At 40.3% G+C, this 24,998-nt stretch overlaps 1 protein-coding gene across 2 annotated transcripts in view; it reads right to left on the reverse strand.

The window, feature by feature from the left end:
* Window positions 1-7,232, reverse strand: part of NECTIN3 (nectin cell adhesion molecule 3) — a 120,799-nt gene extending 113,567 nt beyond the window's left edge. For both annotated transcript variants that reach the window (XM_057697616.1, XM_057697615.1), the window contains exon 1: window positions 6,823-7,232. In XM_057697616.1, the coding sequence (XP_057553599.1) occupies window positions 6,823-6,985 (163 nt within the window). In that variant the 5' untranslated portion in view covers window positions 6,986-7,232. The remainder of the gene's footprint in view (window positions 1-6,822) is intronic.
* Between the last annotated feature and the right edge of the window lie 17,766 nt (window positions 7,233-24,998).

Below are 24,998 nucleotides of genomic sequence, written 5' to 3' on the forward strand. Positions count from 1 at the left end.
GTACCCTCTTCTGTCTTTAGCGGAAGTTGGTATTTAAGGTGAAGAGTTCGGCAGTTTTCCTGGGTCTTTTCCACGTATACAAGTTTAAGCTTTTGATTTTCTCCTGTCTCATGTCAACATAACTCTTAGACCAGCCAGAAGAACCCAGAAGGGGAGAGAAAAATTTCTTTCTCCCTGACATGTTAAAATCTATATAATTTAAAAAATAACCTGTGTCTGTTGTATGAGTTTTTATTCTGTGATACGTGCTACGATAACATACAGTGAAGCCTGAGGCAAGGTTTTTACTCCAAAGAGCACATGCCACAAAACAACTTACAACTGAGTTGCTAGATAATGTATAAAAAAGAGTAACTACTACAGAAAGAGGAAAAGCTCCCTTTAAGAAAGAAGTGGTAAGGGAAGGCTTCGCAGAGAAAATTAATTTTAAACCGGGTACTTCAGAATTTGACCAGGTAGGAAGGAAGAATAATATTATTTTCGACCTTATAAGAACTAGAGAAGGGCATAACCTACTTTGGAGACCACAAATAGTTTATACCTGCACTGTCCAATATGGTAGCTACCAGTCAAATCTGACTACTGAGCACATAAAATATGGCTTATTCAAATAACAATCTGTAAGTGTGAAATACACATCAGATTTCAAAGACTTACTACAAAAGAAAAAAATGTAAAATACCTCAATTTTTGAATATCAACTGCATGCTGAAATGATAACATTTTGGTTATATTGTGTTAAATTAAATATATTAAGATTAATTTCACCTGTTTCTTTTATTACTTTTTAATGTGGCATCAGGATAATTTAAAATTACATATATAGTTCACATTATTTTTATTGGACAGTGCCGGTTTAGACTAAATTTTATTCTTCTGTTAAGCTCTTGAAATAAAGAAATTTGAGTCCCCATTACATGCCTAGCCCATGAAGGTACAACAGTGAACAAAATAACAACCACATCTGGTCAAATCATATATAAAAACACTATGATAAATAGTACTCATCAAGGGAAGAAATAATCATCTGAAGATGTCTCTCAAAATACAAATGCCCCAAGCACCAGGCTCCACTCCCCACACCTCTTGAAAAAAATGTTGATCCAGTAAGTCCATAGTGGGGCCTGGAATGTGGTTTTGAAAAAGATTTCCTAGTAACTAGGATTTGAACCTATCCACATATGCTACTTTTGCTGACCTTGGCTAGCTGAGAATAGTGATTTATAATACCCCCCCTTTTAAAAAGTTTTATTTCTTCTGAAGAAACCTGAGAGCTTAAAGTAAAGGCCTCTACTGGTACAACAGCCAATCTACCTAAAAGAGCAAGTTTGATTGGCCACACTGTGCAGCATGCAGGATCTTAGTTCCCCCACCAGGGATTGAACCTGTGGCCCCTGCCTTGAGATCGCGGGGCTTAACCACAGGACCACCAGGGAAATCCTTCCCCTGCCCTTTTTTTAACTATTAAAGTTAAAAGAAACCAAATAAAGTTAAAAAACACTATTATAACCTCCCCTATGTATAGAATCACGTGTATAATCTACTATCTCACAACTACAAAATAATCATCAGAAATGTTGAAAAGCATATTGCCAACTCTTAGTCATTTAAGCCAGTTATGAGCTGGTATGTTTTTACATATGCCTCAAATTCCAGTTTATGCATATTTACTCACATCGCTACAAGGTACTTTTTTCTTACTGATCATAATTAGCAGAATGAATGTTGCGCAATTAATAGGATTGCAAGAAAAATAATCTCCCTGGATGTTATATTAAAGAGAACACGTAAAATTCACAATAGAAGTAGGCAATACAATATCCTTTCTGAAGCAAGTACAGTATCTGCAATATAGCTATATCTAGACTTATAGGAGGTAGCCCTCATTAAAATTTTAAATTAATGACCTATGCTGTAATAAGTGAGTCATTTAGGAAAAAATCTAAAGTTCACCCTTGATAAAGGTTCATAACAAATTTTATTTACATAAACAATCAAACTATGTCAGAGCCTAACACAGAAAAAGCATAAGTTTAATGAAATTTAGGAAAGAATGTGGGTTCAAGATAATTTTAGATAAAAATATAAAAGGTAATCAAAAGTATGACATTAATGGTGCTTAGATTTTTGGATCTGAGCTCCTGGCACACAAAATAATTCCATTACTTACTTGAAGGCTATTTGATTTTATCCTATATTTACATATTAATAGCCATTATTAATCAAATGCCACACCCTTCACAAACTATACAGTCCATATTGTCAATTTTATGAGTACTTTAACAGATTACAGAATACACTATACAATATATTATTAACTCACTAATTTTTTAAGGGGTAAATTACAGAATGTCAAAATACTCCTTTTTAATAAGGGTATCACAGCCAGCTTCTCTTCAATAATTTTCAAATCATAGGCAATAAGCCATAAGTTTTATTCCTTAATTATACAGATGCAAAATGTACATAAGAGTTGCTGAATCACTAAAAATATATATATGTATAGGTGGTATAAACAAGGTAAAACAGTAAATACACATACACCCACAAACATATAATTGCCCAGCTTTTTCCAATTCTTATTTCTGATGCTGTAGCTAAATGAAAAAAGGAAAATTTGGTCTTTCTTGCTTCATTTTAAATTTGGTTCACTTTCCAATTATATCTATTTTGGATGCAGAAATACTCATACAGGCAATATGTATTACAGGCTCCAACCTCATACTATGAGTAACTTGATAAAGTAGAAGTGAAATCATGACTCCCTCTTCAACTCCACGTTTTTTCAAATATAACCACTAACATTCTAAGGGATCATATAGAACTGCCAAGTCCTAAAATGCATTCTATTCTACATCATTAAGGAACGATTCAACTAGATTCCATACAATTACACAGTTGAGTTAATTTCACCACATCTGAACATTCTGAAAACTGGTCATCTGTATATTTATCCAAGGTGAATTTAGCAAATATTTAAAGAGCACTGACTGCTCAAAATAAAATGCAAGGTATTGGGTTGGCCAAAAAGTTCGTTTGGATTTCCCAAACGAACTTTTTGGCCAACCCAATACAAATACAGCAAGTCAATCAACTTGAAAACTCCATTATTCAAGTCATCGGGGTAGGATTTAAGAATGACAAATATCAGTTGGTTTGCTTATAATGTGCAATAAAATAAATGCTAAAATTTGAATGTATATTCCATGTATTCTGCTAAGTGTTTTATTCTTTCATTTAATCCTCACGAGAACTCTACAGGCAAATTGATATTACCTTTTTTGAAAAGATGAGAAATCTTAAGTTTACTGAGGTTAAATAACTTGCCAACAATTCACACAGCTAATAAGTTGCAGTCTTTTTTCAGAATCAAACTGCCTATTTAGTATCTAAATCATAAACTGGAGAGAGAGAGCAAACTTATACCACCTACCACAAAGTCTAATCTCAACAAGAAAATCTGACAACTGATTTTATTTAAAGTAATTTTTTTTTTCTCAGTTTACACTGATATCTCTACCTAATGGGTTAGGTATCCCTCATCTGGGTAACCCACAGTATACCTCATGCAGCTCTCTATCATAAACACCAAGCTTGGTGTTTATGTCCATCTATTGTCCTATAGCCATCTATTTATTTTATGTCTATCATACTGCTGTAAGCTCCTTGAAGCCAGGACTCTGCCTTATTCATGTTTTATGTTCTCAAGTGCCCATCAAGTGCCATGAATACAGGACACACTGAAAGTGCTGTTAAATATTCATTGTCATATTAGATCTTTTCTTCTATCATCTTCTAAATACCTATTTAAGATAAAACTCTGTTGAAAATGGAAAAAGTTGAAACTTAGGTCAAATAGTCTACCTTCTCTTTCATCAATTCCATATCCTCAAGAAAAATGTTGGGAGGGAAAGTAGGATAAATCTGATCACCTATAAACTGATTATTGCCATCATAAAGAAATATGGACTTTCATTATTAAATAAATCAGGTTTATCAAGTCAGATAGTGTCGAAAATCTAGTCCTCGACCTTCACACCTACGAATTTCTTAGGCTTTAAAGAAAAAAAAGGTTCCAACCAACCCTGACTGTTTGTTAACCTATAAAATTCTCATTTTAAAATTTCAGTTCTTCAAATAAGACAGATAATTTACACCCTCAAAACAGCAAATCTGATTAATTTTTTATAGCTTTCAGAATATCAAGTCTACCAGTTTGACTGTGAGGATTTTTTTAAGAGCGGTAAAATTAACATGACATAAAAATTATCTTGTGCTAATAGATGATATTGCAGAAGTTTAGTATAGTTAAGGCCATGATAAACATAAGCAGAATATCAAAAATAGCAACAAAAAGAAAAAAATAATCTGTATGCGGTAAAATAAGTAAAGCATTCTGATTAACAAATCATCATACAGTCATCTCTTCAAAGCCTAAAAATCTTCTCAACTCTAATACTAACTCCCACAACTATACTATACTGTAAATCTATACTATACTTGAATAAAATTTTTAAATAAAGAAAGAAACTCTAAAACATCAGTACATGCCACACCTTGCAAGTAATACTATAAATGTTAGATCAATGAACAGGTTACAAGAAGAAAATTCCTTTTCCATATTTACTAAGTATCCATAAATCAGGACAACTGTGCCCTATTCAAAGACTGAATTCTAAAATAAAGGTTGATGGAAAAAACCTGTCATAAGGGTTCACAAATTAGGGTGTTATAACACTATAAGCCAAAAAAAGGAAGCTCTTTAAAAGAGCAGTGCACAGTAACACAAAACTAGTGTGTCTCTACAACTACATGCAGAGTTGACTCTCAAAACTTTAATTTGCACCTCTCTAAATCACAGTCCATTTGCCTATACTACTGGAATTTTTAGGACTCTGAAATATCAAGTCCCTCCAACAGCATATTATTAAAGAGATTTTTTTTTAACTCTTTTCTTCTTGCAAGTGAAAACCAATGTGTTCCTTCAAAAAGTAATCAACACTTCACTTGCACAATCACTATGAAATTACTACCCAAATTCAATTTCCTTGTATTACCTGTACATATCACCTCGCTTCAGTCTTCTGCGGGTCTTTGCCTAGCTAGATAAAACTTTACTGGAGGTACAAATATTCTCTCAGTCCTTAACACAATCTAAGTCAGAATAGTAAACTGTTAACATCCGCTCCCACTTTCCTCCCACCCAAATGTAATCCACAACCTTCCTTAATGGAAAAGAACAGTACACAAATTCAATCTAGAATCTCGCATCAATTTTAACTGGTAACAGCATTAAGAACTGTGCAGTGGAACCAAACATCTGGGGAGTGGGATTACAGAAACAATGTAGATTAGGTAACATGCCATTTATCATACTATACCCTGTAAATCAGAACCTGTCATTACTGTGCTTGAAACGTGACCGTGATTTGGCAGTAGAAATTCTCAGCCTATAAGGGGCACTCAATCTCTTGAAAATTTTGCCTCCCTCATAACCAGCTACCCTGACACACCTACATGGTACAGAGATACAGGATTCTCTTTCTTCTAAACCACACCATCCAAGACATCCGCGCACATCTCTCCTTGTAGTAAACACTGGTAAAACTTCTGGTTTCATTTAAGATTTTATTAAACACTGAGATCCAGCAGCAGACTTATGTGCCAGTAAAAATGTCTCAGGTAAAACACGCGTTCAGCAAGCCTAAGTTTTGCTTCTCCACTTTCCTCACCTAGTAAGAGTCATCGAATGAATAACGTCCTGCAGAGTTCCGGTATTACCAAAAGACAGAGCTAGTCCCCAAAGACCGGTGGCCTTATTTTCCCAAATTGCCGCCTTCCACTAAGGATCACTTAAGTTCACCTCTCTTGAAAGAAACGGAGATCTTTTTTTCTTTTTTTCCTTTTCCTTTCTTTCTTTCTTTTTTAAACCGCTATTCTTAACAAATAGGCTTCTAGTCTCGTTGACACCTAGGAAGTGAACTTACAAAGAGACCACCTCCCAAATGTGACAAAACTACAACATAACCTGTGGGAAGAAAGACAGGGAAGAGGCGTGGGGCTTGTTTTGATCGGAACGGCTGGGACACGGTCAATACAATCAGGTATTTTACATATAAATCGAAGTCCTGAGGATAAATAGGGTTTGCTAAAATACATATGGACAGTGTGACAAACGTCCTACAAACTGGAAGGCAGCGACGGGCTCAATGCAAAGCGATCCAGAGTCAGCCAGGGCAGAAAGGGGCCGGAGGACAGAAAAGAAACTGTAGGGGATGCTTGCAGGGTGGGCTAATATGGTGCCTTCTCCAGGGTGGCAGGCGATGAGGGCTGGGAACCCGAAGGCTTCATTCCTTCGAGCTCTGGCCCCTAAAGGTATCTAAGGCTCACAGCTCAAGTTTCACCCCGGAAAACAGGCGGCGGCCAACGTGCATCCCGTCACCTTAGCCACAGCACAGAAGTCCGCGCTCTCGGCTTGCTTCGCGAACGAGCGAGGAAGTAACGGTCCCCGGGGCAAACACGCAGGAGCCGGGCGCACAGCACCGCTGCCGAACCCCGGCCCGCAGCGTGGCCCGCGGCGCGGCCGCGGGGGAGGGGAGCGGGCGGCCGGCGCCGCACTCGCCAGCCCCGGCCCTTCCCGGGCCTCGCCTCGGGCGCGGCGAAAAGTTTCCAGCCAAAGTCCGCTGCACGCGCTCGCGCAGCCAACCGCCGAAACACAACCGCCTCCCGCCCGAGAAAGCGGCCCGCGCCGGCCCGGCCGCGGCGCCGGGACCCCTCGGTCGCGCCTCCCTCAGCCCGCGCCGGCCGCGGAGGTTCACCTACCACAGAGCCGGGAGAAGAGCAGCAGCGGGAAGAGCAGCAGCAGCAGCAGCGGCGGCGGCGTCGGGGGCGGCAGCAGGAGCCCGGCCCCGGGGGGAGAAGTGGAGGAAAGTTGTGCTTTGCCGCCTCCGGGACACAGCGGAGCCGGCCCCGGGGTCCGCGCCATCCCCCACCCTCCCCCCGGCCCGCTCGCTCGCCCGCCCGCCCCCCGCCGGCTCCCCAGGCCCCGGCGCCTCAGGCTCTGGGCGGCGGCCGCGGCGCGGCGGCGGCGGAGGCGGAGGGTCCGGTGCGCGTGTCCCTAACTCCCAGTTCTTGAGCCGTCGCCGCCGGCTGATACTCGGCGGAGCGCTCGCGGCTGCTTCGACTCCGCCGTCGCCGACGCCACTGCTGAGGCTGAGGCGGGAGCCGCCCGCTGCCGCCGCCACTCCCCTCCCCCCCCCCAAGCACCCGCCCGCCTCGAACTCCTGGGAACTCGGAACGCACCACCCCGCCCCACGCGGGAGGGGGAGAGGAAGCCGACCCTCAGAGTGGCAGCAGCGACTCGCCCGCCCGACCCGAGCGACGGGCGCTCCCGTCTGATCCCGGAGGGCAAGCCGCGACTCCTCCCACCCCGCCCTCCTACACACGCTCCTCCCCTTTCAAAAAAACCAGAAATCTCTTTTCTCCTCTTTGATAACGGGGTTTCTCCCAAAGCAGGGCTTTAAAGAGGCCAGGAAAATCTGGAATAGGTTAGTAGGCTCCGCCCCTCGCGTTCCTGCCTCTCCCCCCACCCCCCTTCCCAACGTTTCCAATGGTCTCGCCCACTCCGCCCTTCGCGGGTCCGCAGCGGCCCCGGCTCAGACAGAGGCGGAGGACGGTGGGACGGTCGCGCTCGCGGCTCGGCTCGCCGGGGCGGCGCTCTCCCTCTGGCGGGGACCCGGCCGAGAGAGGGGGCGGGGAGGGGACGGCACGATGGGGCTGTCCTTCCGTTGCCCGTGCTAAAGGTTCCCGTCCGGGAAGCTGGACCTAGTCTGCGGGACTAGTCATCTTCCTCCTTGCCGGGGGCTGAAAGGAGAGACTTTCTCCTCCTTCCTGCTTCCCGGGACAGCGGAGCTCTCGGAAGCCTGCCTTTCTTCCCAGCCCCACTCCGCCCCAGCCCGCCGAGGCACGTCTGCACAGGCGGTTTTCTGGCCCCTTTCTCTGGGAGGGCAGTTTGGTGAAAGGCTCAATGGAGCCATGCAAGGAGAGGGGCCCCAGAAGGTCTGCTTTTCTCGCTCTCGCTTCTTGGGCCGCCGGGCAGTCCGCTGTCCTCGCCGGGCGACTGGCAACAGGAGGCCATGGATTTCCCCCCGATCGCAGCGCCTGTAGTGCGGTGGTGTTTTTCTTCGGGTTTGTTTCATGTGCGCGTCCGCCCGTTTAATTTTATTTTCGTTGCCTGTTTTCCTATGAAACTGATCGCTGGAAAGCGACCTCGGGAAGTATTAAACACTTGCCGGTAAGAGGAGCGTCTGTGATGCACCACGACCCTCTTTCACCCCGGTGGCTGCTCGCCCTGTCCTCTTCATTTGCCCGCCACGCACAGCCCTGGTGACTTAACCTTGGCGCCACAGCCACCGGCGGTTCTGCGGGAGTGGTGGACAGTTTCGAATGTCCCGGGGGGGCTAGAGGCAGAGGACAATCCTGACACCATTAATTTTGTGTTGGTCCTGGCATCGCCACCTGATAGCCACACATGTGCTCCAGGAAGAAAGTCGAACAAGGATTTAGCCGCCTGTCGCAGCTAAACTAATGCTTGTCTGCCGCCAAGACCACGCTGTCCTCCCCTTTCAATCACTAGGGTCTCCGGGACCTCCACCCACTGACTTACAGTGTTTTACTCATCTCCAAGGTTACACACAATGCTGTTCCCTGCCCATCGCTCTTTTTTCTTTAACTTCCGCCTCCCACCCTGTCTTCCAGCGCTCGGTTTAAATTCCTCTTTTCCTCCATCCCCTTTCTCTCTCCCTGCCTGTGCCGGTCTGCCTCTGTCGTTCCCTGTAAGCCTGTCTCCTGCAACCACTCCTTTCCATCACCTAGTCACAGGATGCACCTATGAATAAACCTTGTCCTGCATCGCTCCGGGAGATGCCCTGGTGATGATCATAACTGACGACATGTAGCTATTGTGACATTCCTCAGTTGTGCTGGCACCACTGTTAACCTTGAGAAAATTTCTTTTCCTATATCCGCATTCCCTAAACCTAATTTCACTGTTAAATTTAGACAGAGCCCACTGCGCAGCGACTAGCTAATTATCTGTTTAGATAGCACTTTAACACGCTGTTGATACTCAGTTAAATGTTAAACAACCAAAATTTTAATGTCGCTAGCCAATTTCATTCCCCTAGCTTTTCCCTGATGGTTCTAGTCTCCAGAAAAAGAGTCATTTAGCCAACATTTGAAAAGGTGCCAAAGGCTTAATATGGGGGCCATCATGCAATTGCTACAGAGACCGTGAGGGATTAGCAGGTTTAGTGCTTCTCAAAAGGATGATACGGCGCTTTAAAGAATATATTTCCTCCATATCTTGAGAATTGAATTAGTGGCATGCTATGATTATATTCTCCTCTGACCTAAAGTGAAGAGCCTGTGGAAGAGAAGTATTTATACATGTTATATAAGCATGAAAAGAACACCATGATGGTGTTTTATGTGCATAGTTGCTTTATGTTTAATAATAATTTGTGTTATCTTAAGCCAGAGATGTCAAAGCAGGAAATTACTATTATCCCTACCTGATAGCCAGAGGAAGCTAGGCACAGAAGTTAAGTGCAAACACTACAAGCCATGTGTGGTGGTTTCTCCACCAGAACCAAGTTCTTGCTTTCCAGTAGACACCACTAACCTCTCAAGATTCCTTTTAAAAAGTTAAAAACAAGTTGAGTGAGTTAACTCAAACTTCTACTTTCTAAGTGTCCAACCTCAGATTACATTCTCCTCAAATGAAGTCATACTCACCTCAAGATTTCCTGTAGGCAATTATTACTAGCTACAGGAAAAGATTTTACATTATGTGGTACAACTCACTTTTTTTCAAGGACCAGAATTACTATTGTTTTTTTTTAAAGCCTTTAACATGAATGTATAACTGGGTTATACCATTTTCAGTTGTCTAACTTTACAGATAAGTTCACCTCTATTGTTTGAGTGACACACTGGTTGAAGGAATACTTAATCATAGCTAACATTAATATTTCTTGCACCACTGAATCCAAAGTGTGCATGTATTTTCCAAGAAAAAAAAATTATCTGAACAAAAAGCAACATGATTTGAACGCCAACAGTGATTTCATTGTTTTGGGTTAAGAGTACTGATGGTGTCCATCCCACTTTCTGCCTTAGAGACTGTTGGCGAATTACTGAGGTTCATTAACTCTTAACTAAAAAACAAAGGTTGACATCTCAAAAAAGGCGTAATTATGTACAGTTTGGGGCATTTTACATTTACTCAAAGAATCCAAATTAAAGGTTTGGAGACTATTAGGATTTCATAGCTGACTCAGAAAGAGGAAGTATTTTTTAGTGGAGGTAGACTATTATGTATGTACTTCAGCTAGTTCTTTTACCATCAGCGATTTTTTTTTATAACCTGCTACGTGAAGAAGTGTAGCTTTTCCCTCAGTGGAAGAGAGGAGCAATGCTTTGTGGAATGTTTGAACTGGTACTATATTTGACAGTAAGTTTATGTTACCCAGCTAGAATCACAGTCTTCTATAGCAGAACTATGCAAATAGTTAAAGACAAACTGCAAGACCACAAAAAAGTCCACCCACTTTTCTTAAATACAGCTATTTCCTACCGAAAAGATCTTCTCCCATATGTTTGCACTGTTTTCTCCCTCTTATTTCCTTTGGGTCTTTGCTCTAGTTGCACTCTACCATTGAGATCATCTATGACCACCCCATATGAAAGCACTGCCCGCACTTCCAATCCCTATTTCCTTCCCCCCCCCCCGCCCCGCCACACACACACAATTTGCTTTATTATCTCCATTGCACTCACCATCTGACACATTATATCTTTATATATTGTCTGTTTTCCCTTCACCAGAGTGAAAGTTCCACAAAGGTGGGCAGGGACCTATTTATTTTTTCACTGTTGAAACCCAACTACCTAGAAAAATACCTGCCATATAGCTCCCAGATTGGATGATTACATGATAAGTATAGTGACATAGCATACTCAAGTGCATATCTAATGGCAGATAGACTCAACAGAAGAATATTAATTCTTTAAGGTCTGGAGTAGATGGTCACATTGAGTTTTTCAAGCTGCACGATGGTTACTCTAAATGACCATGGCTTAACACTCGATTTAATTGCTCTTAGTGCTACTTATTAAGCTATCGTCTCTCCACTCCATATTCACTCTTTTTTTTGTTTGTTTTTGTTTTTGTTTTTGTTTTTGTTTTATTTTTTTTGTTTTTGTTTTTGTTTTTTATTTTTATTTTTATTTTTTTGGGGGGGTACACCAGGTTCAATCAACTGTTTTTATACACATATCCCCATATTCCCTCCCTTCCTTGACGCCCCCCCCTCGAGTCCCCCCCACCCTCCCTGCCCCAGTCCTCTAAGGCATCTTCCATCCTCGAGTTGGACTCCCTTTGTTATATAACAACTTCCCACTGACTATTTTACAGTTGGTAGTATATATATGTCTGTGCTACTCTCTTGCTTCTTCTCAGTTTCCCCTTCACCCCCCGCCCCCTCCCATACCTCGAGTTCTCCAGTCCATTCTCTGTATCTGCTTCCTTGTTCTTGTCACTGAGTTCACCAGTACCATTTTTAGATTCCGTATATGTGAGTTAGCATACAATATTTGTCCTTCTCTTTCTGACTTACTTCACTATGTATGACAGATTGTAGTTCTATCCACCTCATTACATATAGCTCCATCTCATCCCTTTTTATAGCTGAGTAATATTCCATTGTATATATATGCCACATCTTCTGTATCCATTCATTTGTTGATGGGCATTTAGGTTGCTTCCATGTCCTGGCTATTGTAAAGAGTGCTGCAATAAACATTATGGTACAAGTTTCTTTTGGGATTATGGTTTTCTTTGGGTATATGCCCAGGAGTGGGATTACTGGATCATATGGTAGTTCTATTTGTAGTTTTTTAAGGAACCTCCAAATTGTTTTCCATAGTGGCTGTACCAACTTACAGTCCCACCAACAGTGCAGGAGAGTTCCCTTTTCTCCACACCCTCTCCAACATTGGTTGTTTCCAGACTTTGTGATGATGGCCATTCTGATTGGTGTGAGGTGATACCTCATTGTGGCTTTGACTTGCATTTCTCTGATGATGAGTGATGTTGAGCATCTTTTCATGTGTTTGTTGGCCATCTGTATGTCTTCTTTGGAGAAATGTCTATTTAGGTCTTCTGCCCATTTGTGGATTGGGTTATTTGCTTTTTTGGTATGAAGCTGCATGAGCTGCTTGTATATTTTGGAGGTTAATCCTTTGTCCGTTGTTTCATAGGCAATTATTTTTTCCCATTCTGAGGGTTGCCTTTTAGTCTTGTTTATGGTTTCTTTTGCTGTGCAAAAGCTTTTAAGTTTCATGAGGTCCCATTCGTTTATTCTTGATTTTATTTCCATGATTCTAGGAGGTGGGTCAAAAAGGATGTTGCTTTGATGTATGTCAAAGAGTGTTCTGCCTATGTTTTCCTCTAGGAGTTTTTTAGTGTCTGGCCTTACATGTAGGTCTTTAATCCATTTGGAGTTTATTTTTGTGTATGGTGTTAGGAAGTGTTCTAATTTCCATATTCACTCTTAATATTGGGGCTGGGGCTCTGCAAACATGTCTCCCTTGCCAGCTGACTTCTTGATAGGTTCTATCAATAGAAGTCATTGGAGGGACAGTGGTAGGTAGGAGTAGGGGAGAAGACATTTGTTCCTTTCTATTTGCTTCCTGCTCCTACCAGCATCACCTCAGCAGTAACAGCCCTTCATCCTGTTATCAGCAGTTGGCTCCAGCCTCCCACTTTTACACTGTAGGAACCAGACCCATCACAAAACCTGAGAAGTACCAGCACCAGCTAGGCTGTGCCCACTTCTCAAAGATCCATGCCCTAGTCAGCAGGATTTGTCCACTGAGCTTCCTAGTTCTAATAACCCAATCTTTTCCCTTTGTTTCCCCAGCTTTAAGGTGGTAACGGCTCCCTATATTACATATCTCTGAATCACCTCAGTATTCCCCTTTTCGATGTGGAGCTCCCTTCACCCCATGGGTAATAACACCCTATTATTAAGCTCCCTAGGTGACATGATATAGTTTCTGTTTTCCTGATTGAACTTTAATTGGTGCTCCCTTTTTCAGTGACTATTTCCGAAAAACTTCCTTCATAACAGTTATTTTTCTCTAAGCCAAACTGTTTAAAATCACAGAGCCCACATCAATCTGTCAATTAATGTAAATAAAAGTGATAAGGCAAATAAGCAAAACTTGTTCTATTTCATTGACAATAATCAAGGTTAAGCGGAGGTGGGTTTGAAATAAGTAAATTTGGAGATAATTATGCTGGTGTGTTAGTCATATATACATATGATTTGGTTTTTTTGGTTGATGTTCCTGATCTAGATCATGGTAAAAACAAACAGAAATTTCTAATATTAGGTAGTTTAGGAGATTTCTTTATTTTCCAGACCTTGATTGCCCTTGAGAATCATTATGGAACTAAAAGATAAGAAGATGATTTGGGAAAAGAAGAACTGGACTTCTCTCCTAAACCTGCAGTGGAAACATACATTTCACATAGCTATCGAAAGGCTATTTATAATATACAACTCTTTTGTAGGGACACTATGCTTCCAAAGAATACAGTTTTAGGCACTGATATCCTGGTTGGTTAAATAGAAGGGTAGGGCCATTGAGCAATGATGATTGAACTACTATGTTCTGAAGTTTATGTTAGGTGTTGGGAATGGAAAAACTCAAGTCCTGACCCCAAATACTAATAATGGTATTCTTGCAAACAATGGAAGGATGTACAATATAGCAAAGAGCAGAGGAGGAGTCTCAGTCTGCCTAAAAGAGTCTGAGAACCCCCAAGAGCAAAGGTAACATTTGAACAGTCTTTTTTTTTATTGAGGTAAAATTGTTGTATAACATAAGTTTCAGGTGTACCACATTATAATTTGATATCTGTATACACGATAAAGTGATCGCCACCAAAGGTCTAGTCACCATCCATCACCATACAATTAACGCCGTATACCCATTTCACCCACCCCCTCAACCCCCTTCCCCTCTGGTAACCACCAGTCTATTCTCTGTATCTATAAGTTTGGTTTTGTTTGTTCATTTGTGGGGTTTTTTTGTTTCTGTTTTCGTTTTAGATTCCATATATGAGTGAAATCATATGGTATTTGTCTTTCTCCATCTGAATTATTTCACTTAACACCCTCAAGCTCCATCCATGTTGTCACAAATGGCAAGATTTCTTTCTTTTTAATGGCTGAGTAGTATTTGAACAGTTTTAAAGAATGACTAGGAGTTTGCCATATGGATGGCATAAAAACAGCTGAGGGGATTTGAGAATGACAGATGGAAGATAACAGAGAATAATGAAACCACAAGTATTTCTGTGCTGCCAGAGGGTAACATGCAAAGGGGAAATAAGGGAAAAGGTAAAAAATGAAGTTAGATAGGTAGGCAGGAATTTTTTGAAACCTTATAAAGAAGTTTGGATTTTATCTGATAGGTCATGTGAACAATTGAAGAATTTTGAGTGGGGGAACAATAAGATTAGTTTTGCTAGAAAAGTCAGAGGACAGCGTAAAGGTGAGGATGGATGGATTGTCAGGGGATTTAGGAGAATTAAAAGCAGAAATTTAGAAAGGAAGTTGTAAGGGGAAGAGAGAATGAAAGTCTGAACTTGAGCAGTGATAACGTGGATAGAAAAGAGAAAATGAATTCAGGAGAATTTTAGTATTTTAAAACACAATAGTTTTTTCCCACAGTGGTTTGAATATGTCCTAGATGATAGTCATACAGGAAACCAAGGGAAACAGGAGGCAAAAAGGCACATGAGTAAGAGGATGAAAAGGGATGGAAAGAGAAGCACTCAAAAAAAAAGTAATGAAAATATGGGTAGAGGCAAAGGGATATTAAAAGAAGAGAGAAAATGGAGAAGAAAATGGGTGAGGGAAGATCAAATGGCAAAGGTTGAAATAACACAATTTTTTTTTTAATTATTGGGCAAATTTTACAATTTACTTCCTCTTCATATTAGTCCTTTGATTCTTATGGATATATCTCAGTTCCTGTAATATCCAATACCATTTCTTTTATTTTTTTTTATTTTTTATTTTTCTAATTTTATTTTATTTTTTAAGAACTTTTGTTGAGATATAATTGACATACAATAAACTGCATATCCATTTCTTTTATATTATCATTAATCAATAATTATTGAATGGAAGGGAGAGAAAAGAAAGTATATTTGTGGATGATTTTGCTGTTGCATTTAGATTGAACTGAAGTAAGAAAACCTGATGTCTGTGTAGGTTTAGTACAATCAAGAGCCACATTCTCCCCCATGGGTGTTTCAGCAGATCCTGCCCTAATTAGTCACATGAAGTTTTGTTTCTGTCTTGTAACCTTGAAACAGAGTCCTTCTAAAACTGAGTTCCCCTGCCAAGTTTATGATGAACCTCTCTAATCAAAGCTTTATTTTCTTTCTTGTCCCACCCCAGGTCCCCTCAGAATTGGAGAGTATCAAAGAAAAGGGGAATTGAAATCAAGCAAGACCCTGTAGGGCCTTCTGAGGTACAAAAGCCCCCTTGGTGTCTCCCATTTCTTGTTTGTAGACAAAGGCTTTAGTTTCCTAGGCCTTCTCTGAGTTCCAAAAAGTGGACCCAAGCAATTACTAATTAGGGAAATGAGGGAATGCAGAAACAAAGGAAAAACAGTCAAACAAGAAAAGTAATAATAGTTTGAACAATAGTTCAGTGATCAAACATAGTCCCAGTTCCTCCTCCTCACAGAATAGACATAACAATCTAACACCTATCTTTGAGTTGTTCTACAGAAACATCCCAGGTAAAGGATGTTTGACTATCCGCTGACCACAAGCACTAGACTCCATACTGGTTGGAATAAGAAGGTTGATGATTAAGATTCCTGAAATAGAATCCTGTCACTTCACCAGAAACCAGTCAGAAGAAAGTCCATGGGCTGATCACATACCCTGTAATCCTTACCCCTAATATTGACTTTAAAAACCCTTCCCTGAAAGCCATCAGGGAGTTGTGGTCTTTTGAGTATGAGCTGCCCATTCTTCTTACTTGGTGCCCTGCCATAAAGTCTATACTTTCCTTCACCACAACCTGGTGTCAGTAGATTAACTTTGCTGCATAGTGGGCAAAAATGGTCAGAGAGATGCAAAGTTACTGGCTTTATAGAGGAAAGGGACAATAAGCCAAGGCATTTGGCAGTGTTTGGAAGATGGAAAAGGCAAAGACATGGATTTTCCCCTAGAGGCTCCAGAAAGGGATGCCAATGGCTTGATTTTAGGCAAACCTGTGTTTGACTCCTGATCTAGAGAACTGAAAGATAATGAATTTGTGTTGTTGTAAATCATGGAGTCTGTGGTAATTTATAACAGCAACAGTAGAAAACTAATTGTGACATAATGAGAAATACACATTTGATCTTCCTTTCTCCAGTTCCTGGCACAGAGCTCTTATAACCCTTGGAATTTCCTGAGTGACAGGAGTGAAAGGAGTGTGTTTTGTTATTTATAATAAGCCCCTCTCAACCATTTGTGTGCTTATGCTAAAGAGGTGACTGAAGGCTTTGGGCTGGTTGCCAGAGAAACCAACCCAGTGATTAGAGGGTTGGAACTTTCAGCACCACCCAACTCCCAACCTCCAGGATGGAGAGAGAAGAATGAGATTGACTTAATCATCAATGGCCAATGATTTAATCAATCATGTCAACTTAATGAAACTTCTTTTAAAAATTCTAAAGCCCGAGAGCTTCCAGGTTGGTGAACCTGTGAAGCTGCTGGGAGGGTAACGCACTCAGAGACAGCATGAAAATTCTGCCCCCAGCCCCACCCTTCCCACAGATCTTGCCCTATGCAACTTTTCCATTTGGCTATTCCTGAGCTGTATCCTTAATAATAAACTAGTAAATGCAATTAAATGCTTCCCCTGAGTTCTGAGAGCCCTTCTAGCAAATTATTGAACCCCAGGAGGGTGGTCATGGAAATGCTCAATTTATAGCCAATGGGTCAGAAGTACAGTGGAACTTGTGATGCACATCTGAAATGGGAGCAGTCTTGTAGGACTGGGTTCTTAATCTTTAGGACCTGTGCCAACTCCAGGTAGTTGTGTCATAATTGAACGGTAAGACAATTAGTCTGGAGAGTTGGAGAATTGTTTCATCTGGGAACCAGCCCTCCCCCCACCCCTCCCCAGCCAACTGCACTTGATGTCAGAAATTGGCGTGAGTAGAGCAGAGAGGAAAAAAGAGTTTTCTTTTACTAATACAACTCCCCATCACCTTATCTTAATTCTTTTGACCAACACTCAAAGACCTTAAAATAAAACTCAGCATTACTTCTAACCACCTTACCTAGCTTTCCCTAACACCACCTAGGCCTACTCCATTCCTGACCAGTCTGTTTGTCTTCTTCATGAGACTCTTTAGGACCCCTGTTCCACCATGAGCTAACATCCCCATATTCTTACTTTTAATACTTCTACCTCCTTGAACTAAATAAAACATGAATTAAATAAAACATGAATTTTTCTCTAAAGTTTAAGATTCTTTGCATTCTCGTCTATAGAAAGCTCTTTCTTCCTACTTCTTCAACCCGTGCTGCCTGGAACAGGGCTGAGTGGATCTACTTCTAGGTCATTGTTCTGTAGACATCGTTTAACAACCTGTCTTCTTTTGAATTTCTGTGTACACTTTTTAAATTCTACTACTTGAGGTCCTTGACAACATCAATACTTTCCAACCTCGTGAAGACCTCTGGTCTCAGCGGGGATTTCTCATTGAAGAGCTTTTTCTACACTAGCTTCCTGGTTTCCTACCAGCTTACCACCATTACTGAATTTACTTTCATCTTCCAGTTTTTTTGTTTTCTAACACTTATCTCCAAATCCATTACTCTCATTCTGGCTTTTCTGCCTTCCTATCCAGGCTGGACTCCATGGTAAACTTCTCAATAATGCACTCACCAGCCTTTGTTTGCTTTGCTAACCCTCACAAACAACACTCAGCATTCCTGCCATGGGGTTACCAATGTGCTGCTCACCACTCGAAAGCCAATACTCAAGAGACAAGTGTTAGTTGGAAAAGGAAAGTTTGCTTAATTGAGGAGCCCAACAACTTGGGGAGAAGGCGGACTTGTGCCTGAAAACCAACTCTGAAGACTCTGCTTGACCATGAAAGTTTTTAAAAGGAGAATCATTTGGGGAGGAGGTCAGAGTCTTCATTATTTTCCACTGTGTGCAGACTTTCTTCTGATTGGTGGTGAGGTGACAGGGCTCTGTTCCAGGAATCTTGTGCTCAGGCTGAAGTTACCATCCTCCTCCTGAGTGGGGCCCTTGGTTCCTGCAGAACTCAAAGATAAATGTTATGTATATCCCTTGAGGTGGAACCAGGATCCTGTCCCATTGCTGCACTGTTGTTTCTTTTTTAAATAAATTTATCTTTACTTATTTATTTATTTATTGGCTGAGTTGGGTCTTCGTTGCTGTGCGCGGGCTTTCTCTAGTTATGGCAAGTGGAGGCTACTCTTGGTGCGCGGGCTTCTCATCGCGGTGGCATCTCTTGTTGTGGAGCACAGGTTCTAGGTGCGCGGGCTTCAGTAGTTGCAGAATGTGGGCTCAATAGTTGTTGGGCTGTAGAGCACAGGCTCAGTAGTTGTGGCTCTGGGCTTAGCTGTTCCACGGCACGTGGGATCTTCTTGGACCAGGGCTCAAACCTGTGTCCCCTGTATTGGCAGGCGGATTCTTAACCACTGCGCCACCAGGGAAGTCACTGCACTGTTGTTTCTTAACTGCTCTTCCTTTGGTTCTGCATTCCCTCCCTTCTCTTATAAGCAGCTGTTTGAACTTGATCTTTGGAGCTCAGGGAAGGTCAAGGGGGCTGAATGAAGCCTATTTCCCACAAACAAGAAATGGGGGAAAGGGAAAGAATTTATACCCAGGAGGGTCCCACAAGGTCCTGCTCCATTTTAATAGATCAGGAGTTGCTTGATAAAATCTCAACAGGGCACAAGCTATAATTCCTGAAATTTCATGGTATCAAACTTCCCCTTGGGTTCTCAAAGCTGTTCAACAGTCTTATAATTATCCTATTGAAACCTTTACAGTGACTGCTCCACATTTTTTTTTTATCCTCTGGCCTCCATCCCTTTCCTTAGCCTGTGCGTTGTCATTGGATAACATTGCTTATTTCCATGAAAAAAGCTGAAGCCCTTCTAGATGAATAGCATCAATCACTTTCCAGTTTAACTTGTTTCGTGACGCTTTCCTCTCCCTCAGCAATAATTGAAAAGTTCTTTGACAGTAACCTCATCTCCACCCTCCCCCGCAAATGGAAGCTATGGATTGTTACACTCTAAGCAGCTGAGGATGGAAGAGTGTAGAAATGTACCACTCACCTCTTAGAGACAAATCAAACACCTTGAGTATTAGAATTCTTAAAATCCAATTTCAGAATCAGGAATCCAGCTTTAAAGATAACAGACTGCTGATAACTCTGCTGCCCTCTTGTACCCTAGGGTCTTTCTGTTATGGGAATAAAACACCAAACAAAGGAGTTGACCTAATGAATGGGACTAAATTAGAAAGCTGCAAGCCAGTTTGTCAAGAAAAATCAGTTCTATCCCTTTCAGGATCAAATACTTTAGTGCTAAGCTGTTGCCATTCAATGTTTGAAAATATTATTTTGGTGTAAAATGTGTGTGAATATTTGGATAAATAAATGTTTTGTTGTTGTTTTCACAAGTGATTCTATAACTAGAAGGCTAGAACCTCAGGATTGGAGGGGGAATCTTTATAATTTTCTTTTCTTTTCCTTTCTTCCCTCCCTCTGCCTTATAATTTTGTCTTTTTTACTCTGCCTTTTGTACATTTCATAGAAATTCCATCTATTTAATTCCTTAATTTGTCTTTTTCTATCTAATTCTATAATTATCTCCATGGTTACTTAAATTACTGTGGAATATACTACATTATTGAAAAAGATCTAGGCATTCATACTTCTACTGTAACTCACCTAGAGAAACTAAAATGTCATTTCTGCCAATCTCTGTATGTATAACAACATGAGAGGAATCCCTGAGAAATTGACCCTTTGCCTAATGATAAAATAACCTTTCAGAAATATTAAATATTTTATCCTAGAGGGATTATTGACAATGAATGAAGGAACTACCCTTTTGAATGCTATGATAGAAAATATATTTCATTTATTCAGTAAATATTCAGATGATCTGCACTCCATGCAGTGGAGATTATTAATAAAGAAGACATAGAAGTCTCTTTTTTTCAAGGATTTTTCATTTTAATAGGTGACACAGATATTAAATGAAAACTTAAGCAATTTTTTGTGACAATTTTCTTAATATGAGGAACAGTACAGGTGCCTGAAAGTATATAATAGGGGACCCAAATCAATATATGGTGTGAAAAAGAGCTTGACTGATGAACTGTTATTTAAGCTAATACCCAGAAAATAAATTGGCAATAACCTTACAAAAATGATATGAATGTGTGTGTGTGTCTTGAAAGGGTTCAGTGTAAAGCCCACATGTGCCAATCACTTGTGTGTAACTCTTGGCTCTATTCCTGACCTTCTGTGTTCTCTGAATCACAGGGGCTGGAAGCCAGAAAACTACATTTTACAGATTCCTTTTACAGCACATTTCCTGTTATTTTCTGATACTGTGCAGCCTTGGCAGGACATTTGGAGTAGAAGAAATGAAGAAGCCATTTTTTCTGCTTCTGGTGGAGCCTCTGGTAGCAGCAACAGAAGTGGTAGAAGACTCGGGGTCCTAGGAGTCAGTAAAGGTTTTTAGCAGCATCTATAGAGAGACAAATGTCTGTTTAGTTCCAACCACAGTAGGAACAGGTATAGTATCTCCAATGTATCAAAGACACTTGAAGACTGGTGGCCTCCAGACCAGGGAAGAGAGCAGCTTCCTGATCTTCAGGTAATATCTCACCACTATAATGATCTTTTCTGGCTCTATACTCACTAATACAGAATGGGAGAATGGTGTAAGAGGTTAGAGAGGTAGAAAGGGCCGAGGTAAAAGAGATTCTTATAGAGACAGTTGGGTAATTTCATAGGCTAATGAATGGGAGGATTATTCCAACTATTTTGAGGAAGGGGCAGGGATTTCCAGGAATTGGGCCACCGGCTACTTTTTGGCCTTTCATGGTCAGCCTCGGAACTGTCATGGCGCTGGTGGGTGTGTCATTTAGATGCTAATGTGTTACAATGAGAGTGTAATGAAGCTCAAGGACTACTGGAAACTTCCACTGTCTTGGGCCTAGTCAGTTCTAATCAGTTTATGTCTTATTCTCAAGAGCTATGTCATTCTTTTAAAGGTTGTGCCCCATCCTCTTCCCTCCTGTTTCAATAGGAAGACTGAGAAAGGGATGATCTCTGTGAGTTGGAAGACACCCTAAGAATGGGTAATTAAGCTGCCTGGAAATGCTACCCCAGTAGCAATTAAGTACATTTACTGTTTGCCATCATCTGTCAAACAGAGACAAGAACAAATTTACAAGGACTTGCTTACACAGAAGCAACACAAATTCTTTTTTTCTTAACTTCTCAGAAATTTTGTGAGATTCTGACTGTTTAAGCTCCATCTATAAAAACTATAAACAATTTGTCAGCTTAGTGTACACTCTTTTTTAACTTATTTATTACTCATGTTAAATCTAGTATAATATGAATCTGTTTTGAGAGGTTTTTAAAAGGAACTTAAAAAAGAGTAGTATACTAAACTGAATCTTTATTCCATCACCATTTAAGCCAAAATTAGAAGTAGAACTAGATCCTGAATCATGCTGATTTATAACTATTGAAATGTTAAGAGCAGAAAGATTGTGTGTATTAGGTATTTTTGACATATTAACCTGTTAAAAATTTGAACACGTAAAAGTAATAACATTAAAATTTTCAGCCCAAATATTATACTCTGAAAGACTCTGCTCACTAGAATTGCTTTCTTAAAATCTGAATTTCTGAGATTGAAAGTAAATGTAATTTCTCCAAAATTTAATCTTCAGAAAGAGCTAAGACCCTTCTATCATTTAAAACTCTTAAAATTATGTGTGAGAAGACACAATAGTTTTTGTTATGATAATATGGTTTCCTATTGGAAATAAGGTAACATTCATTACTTGCAAGTGTGTTGTTGCAAATCTATTTAAAAAGTGCTTCTAAAATCCCTTTCTTTCATTCTTTTGCCTGTGGAGAGTGTTCCTTTTCAATGACCAAGCATTACTTCCCATAGTGATTTTTAAATAGCAACAATAGAAAGACTTTTTTTTCCAAGTTGTCACTGGAAAAGGTATTTTCCTTGTGCTGGGCTCAGAGTAAAACCTGCATTGATAGGCCTTTTGTAATTAAGTCTTAGTCCTCTTAAAATAGATGCTCTTCAGTGATAGGCCAATAGTTACATGTGTCAATATGGGAAAGTACAAATTGTGCATTTTGGCTTTCTATATGAGTCCAGTGGAACACTCCCATTGCATCGACTAGGACCCACACTCGTGAAGACTTGTGAAAACACAAAACACTTTGCATTAAAATGATATAGCCATTTAAACAGTAAACAACAGCAATATATGTTTAAAATATGTACTGTTTCCTTTCTCCATAGCACTACAAAGATAATGTTATTTATAAAATTGGAAACAAAGCATGAAATGGGTACAGTATCTTTTTGTAAAAAATTGTTTCTGAATACAATCAGGCCAATGTGCTTTTTGAATCAGAGAATTCTTAGACCTAAAGGAGTTCAACCTTCTTATGTTTTACACACAACGAAACTTAGCTTCAAAACCTTTAGGTAACTAGCTCAAAGTTGCACAGTATTATCAGTTGAATACCTTCAGCTCCACATTACAGATAATCTCAGGTACAGTAGCTTAAACAAAGAGGGATTTACTTTCTCATATAATGGAAAGGCTGAAGTAGCCAATTGCTGATGTGAACTCAGTTAATTAATAACATCTAAGGCGTAGGCTTTTTCAGTCTTTCTGCCATGGTTTCCATAGATGTCTGCCTCTTCACCCTCATAACCTCAATGCTTGTGGTCACAAAAAGGCTGCAACAGCTCCAGGCATTATAGCTAAATTAAAGACAAGAAGGGAGAATTGGAAGTGAACAACGTCTCTTCAGCAGTATGTTGAAACTCCTGCCAAAAACCTTCCAAGAGACCTTCCTCATGTTTCTTTGGCTAGGACTGGGCCATGTATCTACTCCTAGGATGGGGCTTTCTAGCCTTCTGCAAGAATCATGTTTAGAAATGATTGTAGGGTTGGTCAACCAGTAATGCCAGCCAACCACAGCTATTGTGATTTTAGAAAATCATTTTTCATATAATTAGAAATTGACTATATTGTACCTAAATACTCTGGGATGAAAAATAATTCAAAGATGCTTAAGTTGCCTAAAGTGGAATTATTTCAGAATAATGGAGACAAAATAAGTAAAAGTGTCCTATTTTCTACATTGCTATTATTATTATTATCATCTTGCTTGAGGGCAGGAACTTGCTTTTCTTTACATATTGAAATTATTGGGACACACAGACCACTTTTCATGATTTTAGGTCTCTAAAGAGCAAATCAGGCTTGTGAGAAACCCTTTCCACTAAATATTGTTCTGGGAGGAAATGTTCTCAGCATGCTTGCAAGTTCTCACTTTACTCAGAGACCTCTGTCCTCTTTCTTTTGCATTCTTCTTTATGAAAGACACTCATGGCAGAAATGAATCTCTAAGTCTCAGGTGTGGGTCTCATCTGTGCCAAGTTTGTCTGCAGGTGCTAGTCACAAGTGCCTCAGAACCATGTTAAAAGTGCCCTCTTGCTTTTGAATGTGAGATCCTTTAATGGGTCTCTGAAGAAAACTAAGATGAGCTGAGGTTGTGGCCCCTTGCTCTCCATAAAGTGACATGTCAGAAAGTATGATTGCCCAACTGCCATTTTAATGTATGAAATCTGTCTGTCACTCCTCTTGGGACAGCCTCAGAGACTCTGATTTACAATAAGGCTTAGTGGTGTGATTCAGCACCAAGACCACAGGCTTTGGTATCAGAAAATCAAGTTTTGAAGTTCGTTTTCCCCACTTACTGGTTCACTGTAAGCATATCACCTAGCTTCCATTTCGTCTTTAAAATGAGGATGTGATAATACTTTCTTCAAAGATCTGTTTTGAGAATCAGATGGGATGTTAATTTAGCATTTTATAAATGAGAAAGCAAGTTATAAATGTGTTATCTTGTTAATTCAGTAATTTCATTGAAGGTGAGTTCAGTTGCGGACCTACTTTGAGGTATACTGTATTTCATGGATTTATAACACAGTTCTGAAGTTTAATGAAGACACGTGTCTAGAAAAGCTCCTCCTCCATGTTTGTTCGTTCTTTCCTTTGCAATTGCTTGCAAAGGTATAATCAAAGAACCAAATTCTCTCTCTCATTCATATTGAGATTTTAAATTTTTTCCTTACACATCTAAGTATATCTGGTTCACTGCTTTTGCCTTTACTACTTTATTTAGTAAGCCCCACTCACATCAAATAAATAACTATTTTTATCTGAGCTCTTCTCTCATAGTACTTGAAAAATGCAAGTTTGCCGGATGAAACCAGTATAAATTCTAGAAAAATGAATAGACCTCTACTTACAAATAAATGCTCACAACGTTCCATTACATTTATTTCCCAAATATGTAGATACGCTCAGGGATAATTTTTATTTCATAAGAATTAGGAGAATAATTTGCTCAGAATATCTAGAACCACCATCAAATATTTTTCATATTTCATATGATGTTACTGTTCATATGGTGTCCATATGCCTTACTCCCCCAGAGAAGCCTTCTCTCGGACCCTCTATCTTAAATCAATTACCCCTGCTTATTTCTTTACATAGCAAATATTTATTTGATTT

The sequence above is a fragment of the Hippopotamus amphibius genome, chromosome 10 (genome assembly GCF_030028045.1).
Source record: "Hippopotamus amphibius kiboko isolate mHipAmp2 chromosome 10, mHipAmp2.hap2, whole genome shotgun sequence".
In the NCBI taxonomy this organism is placed as follows: Eukaryota; Metazoa; Chordata; class Mammalia; order Artiodactyla; family Hippopotamidae; genus Hippopotamus; species Hippopotamus amphibius.